The sequence below is a fragment of the Pagrus major genome, chromosome 24, assembly GCF_040436345.1.
Source record: "Pagrus major chromosome 24, Pma_NU_1.0".
Taxonomy (NCBI): domain Eukaryota; kingdom Metazoa; phylum Chordata; class Actinopteri; order Spariformes; family Sparidae; genus Pagrus; species Pagrus major.
The window spans coordinates 22492090-22498120 of NC_133238.1; the positions used below are offsets into that span (position 1 = coordinate 22492090).

Genomic DNA, 6031 nt, shown 5'->3' on the forward strand with positions numbered 1-6031 from the left:
CAGCAGCAAAAGAAAACCCCCAAAACGACCATACCGGCAAATCCTGGAACCTCTGCTACAAGAGATGCCAGGAAGCTATCTAGGATGGAAATAATTTGTATACAATTTAATAGGGAATAAGCCACACGCTGCCTCTTAATAATAACGATAATACAATAATATAGTAATAACAATATAATAATAATATAATAATATAGACGTAACCAATCATGCCTATGAATGAATATTTATTATATCAAGAATTACAGTGAGAGGCTCATGGCTTTTTGAGCATCTAGGATGGCTTTATTGCCAGGACGCACGTAACGATTGAAAGCAGAAGAAGACCACCTGCCCATAGCTTTCAGGGTGGCCACAGGAGCGACCATTGCTGCTGTCGTAGCTGCTCCTATGCGGAACGAATGAGGCGTGTAGCGTTCCGGAGGGAGACCGCAGAGTTGGCAAAGGAGGCGGAGGCGAGAGGCGAACCAGGCTCGTGACAGGGGCTCCCCTCTCTCCGTGACGAACAGCGGCTCCTGAGGGCTGGCTTGGGCACGGCTTTTCAGATAGCGGACCATGGAAGACAATGGACAGAAATCAGAGTTAGTTTGAGAAATGATGACTGATGTTCCCCTTCTATCTCTGTCAGTTTTAGAATGTTTTAAGAGGATACAAAAGTAGTGACTGTGAACTGATACATCGCCTATGGTGAGGTCTTGTGAAGGATCAAAAGATCGTGAGCGTGTAGTGAATTCTCCGCACCTTAAGAACCCATAAAAAGCTATGAGGAAAACAGTTTCTAACAGTGAGTCTGTATATGGACCAAAGCACCCGTTCCTTAAGTGAGTGATTAACTTGTGCAGAAGTGGAGGAGTAAAAGGGAGACGGATGTCATTGCCTTGAGGTTTCTCTCTTTTAAAGCCGTTATGCAGAAGCTTAATGGATGGATTTTCTAGTAAGCTGTTGGAGGACGGGTCCAGGCAACGCAGGTGAAACTGGACACCTGCGAGGAGGCCTTTGATGGAGGACGGCTGCATTTTGCGGGACTCAAAGCAGTGAACCAGAAAAGCACATACAATGGGAATACTTATAGGAAGAATTGCAACAGAGAAAGAGAAACAAAATGCTGTGAAATAGGACCATGCAGAGTCATACAATTTTAATGTAGACTTCGCTAAACCAGAACGCATATAGCCAGCAGCTGACAGCATGTATTTTTGCAAGGTGCTGTCTAATCTAGCACCGCATGGTGGAAGGGGGGGCAAGGCAGGCTGGAGGGCGCAGCTTCCGGACACAGTCTGTGGAATTTCTGAAATTCAAATCGAGACAGAGCATCAGCAATATTATTATCCAATCCTGGAATGTGCGCTGCGCGGATGATGAAGTTCCCCAGCACGGATGCCCAAGTAAGGCGTCTTACAAATCTGTTAATAAATGGAATAGAGGAACGCCCTTTGTTGATAATGTGGACAGCTGCTTCATTGTCACAAAAGAAAATAATTTTCCTCCTGGACCAGGATTTCCCCCAGAGAAGACAAGCTATAACAATTGGGTATATTTCCATAAGCGCAGAGGAAGAAGCACTAGCTGGCAGAGATGACAATTCTTTTGGCCATACATCAGCAAACCACTGATTATCAAAGAACCCCCCAAAACCCACGGAAGGAGCTGCATCTGTGAATAATCTAATGGCCAAAGATGATTCAGTATTGTCGTTATAGAAAAATGAAATGCCATTCCATTTCTCGAGCAGCAAAGACCAAAACCGGAGCTCTGATCTGCACCCTTCATCCAGAGTTACTGTGTCATGAAGCTTTTCAACTGACTTTGAGAGGTCGAGAAGCCTGGATATGAATGAGCGGCCCTGAGGAATCACGCGCATGGCGAAATTGAGATGACCTAGGAGGGAGAGCAGATCTCTTTTTGAAATGGACTTTGAAACCTGTTCCTTCATAATTTCTCTGATGCGGTTTAATTTCTCGAGAGGCAGGGAAGCTTGCATGAGGACACTGTCTAGTTTGATACCTAGAAATTCGATGGCTTGAAGTGGACCTGAAGTTTTCTCCTCAGATAAGGGGACTCCCAGGTTTTTGAAAGTATCTTTAAGAGTGATGATTGCGTGGTCTGGCTTGGCATGAGGATAATCTACGAGCAAAAATCGTCTAACAGGTGAAGCACGAAAGGCAGCTTGCAATTGTTTAAGAGAATCCAGCAGAGAGCTTCAGACAATGTGTCAAAGATTTTTGGACTGCTGCGACACCCAAAAGTGAGCCTAACTGCAAAATACAATTTCTCTCTCCATTTCACGCCGAACAGATGCCATTGGGAAGGGTGCAAAGGCATGACTTTAAACGCATCTGTGATGTCGGCCTTTGATAACCATGCTCTTCTACCTGCTTGTTTGATGAGCTTAATGGCATCGTCGATTGAGGCATAATACAGAGAGAACGGCGGGAGTGGAATGAGACTGTTAATACTTTGGACTTCATCATGATGAGGAGCTGATAAATCTATAATGAGACGCTTTTTACCAGAATATTTCCGGGTAGCCACACCTATGGGGTTTATGCGAGATACGGGGAAAGGGGATTTATCCAGAGGACCGGTCATAAAACCCTTCCTGACTTCTTTTTCCAGCAGAGTGTCGACAACTTCAGGCTCTTTTAAAGCAGACTGCAGATTGCTACAAGAAAAAGACAATTTAGGCAACCACAATAACCCAGCCATGAATCCTTGAACCAGTCCGGTAAGCAAATAATTGACAAAGCAGCGGTTCGGATGCTTCTTTAGAGCCTTGCCCAGCTCAGCCACGTTGACTGGGGTTGAAGGTTTTATTTTTTCTTTTCCTTCCTCACAAGGCGGGTTCGTCGGGGGCACACAGACTTTGGATGACTGTCCCCACAATAGCTGCAAGCATGAATATATTTACAATTTACAAACCTGCACACATTCTCATTGAAATTATGGCACATGGGAGTCCAAAAAGGTGTCACCTTAGTCTCATCGGATTGCGGGACTGCCGGCGGATGAACTATAGCCACGGATTTGGGACACATATTGGGAGAGTGCCACAAATGGAGCAGGAGAGAGCTTGGCGACCAGTGCAGTGCCTGCTGATTAGAGCCAGGTCGACTACAGACCAGTCCAGTCTTTGGTTAAACCTCTGAATGAACATGGCGGCCTTGGCAGAGAATGATTTATAATATTCATAGAACAAAGTTCCACCGTATGTTAAGGCAAGATCTGCAATGATGGCCAGATAGGTGTCCAATTTTGCTCGACGGGATGGATAGACCTCACAGATTACATCTCTGAACACACCAAAAGCAACAGTAAATTCTGCTAGAGTCAAGGTCTTTGAAAGTCTAGGGTCACTATCCTTTAGCATCACAGACACATCACCACAATCTACCACACGCTTGTCACTAAAATCTGAGCACAGCAGGATTTTCACTAAATTGACATCATTACCTGCAAGGATCTGGTTTCTCAGATTGAAGGAGATGGCAGCAGCAGGAGGGTAGAATGGCACACCGGTGGAGATTGGGACTGCACTACCCAGAATCCTGCGCGGGATAGAGATGCCGTCGAGGGGCGCCGGAGTGACGTCACTGAACTGCGTCGCGGAAGAGGCAGCAGCAGCAGCAGGTTCCCGGGATGTAAACACGGCGGCCTGGAACGCAGAGCTGGTGGATGGAACGGCGGCGGCTTCTAAGGTCTGGATCCTTGAATTCATGCTGGAAAGGGAAGACTGAATAGAAGACAGCGCTGCCAAGATGGCGTCGTTTGCCGGAGCTGAGGAGGCGACTGCTGTGGCCGGGGCTCTGGCTCTTTTGGCCGGCGGGGCAGCGGCTGGAGTCGGAGCGACTACTGAGTTCTGGGACCAGTGTTTGCGCTTTGACTGCGCGACAGGACGCTGAACTACAGGTGGAAACCCAGCGCAGTTCAGGAACAGCGCAAACAGTTCCCGGTGAGACGCTCCGACCGGAGCAGAAACATCATTACAAAACAGGAACTCCAACAGTTTAGGAATCGGCCAGTCATCGATTGATGGTGCGATTTGGCCGGTACCCTTTCCTGCTAGGCGAGAGCTTCGACGGAGAGAAGAAGGAGCCCTCTCCTCGTCGATGGCTTCCTCTGATTCAGAGACTCGGTGAGGCTCCACCATGATGCCGTCGGATTGCCACGGGTCTTCATCATCGTGGACGAGGGGCGACGACATCGGGAGCAACAAGGTAAATACGAAAACGAGCAAAATGTTCTTCATGCGGGAGCTTGCGAAAGTGCCAGCAGCAGAGGAAGCAGGAAGGAGGGTCGGGCGAGAGCAGATTAAATACCCCGCTCTTAATGCAATTTCCCAATAGGGAGCGGGCACGCAGAGTCAGCTGAGCCATCAGCTGATCTGCGCCGGCGATGACAGCTATGCAGTTTAGAGCTTGACGTCGTGGCCTGCCAGAACTAACGCTACGCTCAATTTTCTAATATGTGTTCTATTTGAATATTTTGACAGTATGGACGTGGAAGAATGGTTGGTGGGTGGACACAGAAAAAGTGGATGTTTCGAATGCTGGGTGTCAGGCACAGAGGACAGAAGACAATGCCTGTTCTCTGCTTGGTGGAAAGACGGTCCAGACGAGAGCTGATCCCACTGGTTCTGCACCATGTTCGGATGGGATCCACAATACTGACTGATGAGTGGCGGGCCTACCGTCAGGCTCTGCCTGAATTTGAATACAAGCATTTTACAGTCAACCACAGTGTGGAGTATGTCAATGCCGATCACGTGATCTATTTCTAATGTGTAATGTGTATTTCTACTCTGTGCTGTGTACTTCTACTGTGTATTTCTATTATGTGCTGTGTGTTTCTACTGTGTATTTCTACTTTGTGTTGTGTGTTTCTACTCTGTATTTCTACTGTGTGTTGTGTACTTCTGTGTATTTCTACTGTGTGCTGTGTATTTCTAATGTGTAATGTGTATTTCTACTCTGTGCTGTGTATTTCTACAGTGTATTTCTACTATGTACTGTGTATTTCTAGTGTATTTCTACTTTGTGATGTGTATTTCTCTTGTGTATTTCTACTGTGTGCTGTGTTCTTCTACTGTGTATTTCTATTATGTGCTGTGTATTTCTACTGTGTGAATTTTACTTTGTGTTTCTACTGTGTTTTTCTACTGTCTGCTGTGTTCTTCTACTGTGTATTTCTACGATGTGCTGTGTATTTCTACTGCGTGATGTGTATTTCAACTGTGTGCTCTGTATTTCTACAGTATATTTCTACTGTGTGATGCATATTTTTACAGTGTATTTCTTCTATGTACTGTGTATTTCTACAGTGTATTTCTACTGTGCTCTGTATTTCTACAGTGTATTTCTACTGTGTGATGTGTATTTCTACAGTGTATTTCTACCGTGTGATGTGTATTTCTACTGTGTATTTCTATTGTGTGATGTGTATTGCTGCTGTGTATTTCTACTGTGTATTTCTACTGTGTGCTCTTTATTTCTACAGTTTATTTCTCCTGTGTATTTCTACTATGTACTGTGTATTTCTAGTGTATTTCTACTGTGTGATGTGTATTTCTACTGCGTATTTCTACTGTGTGATGTGCATTTCTAGTGTGTATGTCTACTGTGTGCTCTGTATTTCTACTGTGTACTTCTACTGTGTGCTGTGTATGTCTACTGTGTTTTCTACTGTGTGCTGTGTATTTCTAATGTGTCTTTCTACTGTGTATGTCTACTGTGTAATTCTACTGTGTATTTCTGCTGTGTAGTTCTACTGTGTGCTGTGTGTTTCTACTGTGTATTTCTACTGTGTGCTGTGTATTTCTACTGTGTATTTCTACGGTGGGCTGTGTATTTCTACTGTGTTATTCCACTGTGTGCTGTGTACTTCTACTGTGTGCTTAGTATTTCCACAGTGTATTTTGACTGTGTGCTGTGTGTTTCTACTGTGTATTTCTACTGTGTGTTGTGTGTTTCTACAGTGTATTTCTACTGTGTGTTGTGTGTTTCTACTGTATATTTCTACTGTTTGCTGTGTATTT

The 6031-nt window shown here is 45.1% G+C and overlaps 1 protein-coding gene across 1 annotated transcript; it reads right to left on the bottom strand.

Annotated features, from left to right (window-relative positions):
- Positions 1 to 220: 220 nt before the first annotated feature.
- On the bottom strand, positions 221 to 4201 carry LOC140991959 (uncharacterized). The gene is made up of 2 exons (XM_073462131.1): positions 3451 to 4201; positions 221 to 537 (listed from the first exon to the last, which is right to left on the bottom strand). Exons 1-2 carry the CDS (start codon positions 4199 to 4201, stop codon positions 389 to 391), a joined length of 900 nt encoding a protein of 299 aa, XP_073318232.1. The 3' UTR covers positions 221 to 388.
- Between the last annotated feature and the right edge of the window lie 1830 nt (positions 4202 to 6031).

Coding starts and splice junctions, on each gene's coding strand:
- LOC140991959 (XM_073462131.1), bottom strand. CDS start 4,201: ATGTCGTCGCCCCTCGTCCACGATGATGAAGACCCGTGGCAATCCGAC. Junction 538..3,450: donor GAGAAACCAGATCCTTGCAG/GTAATGATGTCA, acceptor CTATCTGAAAAG/CCGTGCCCAAGCCAGCCCTC.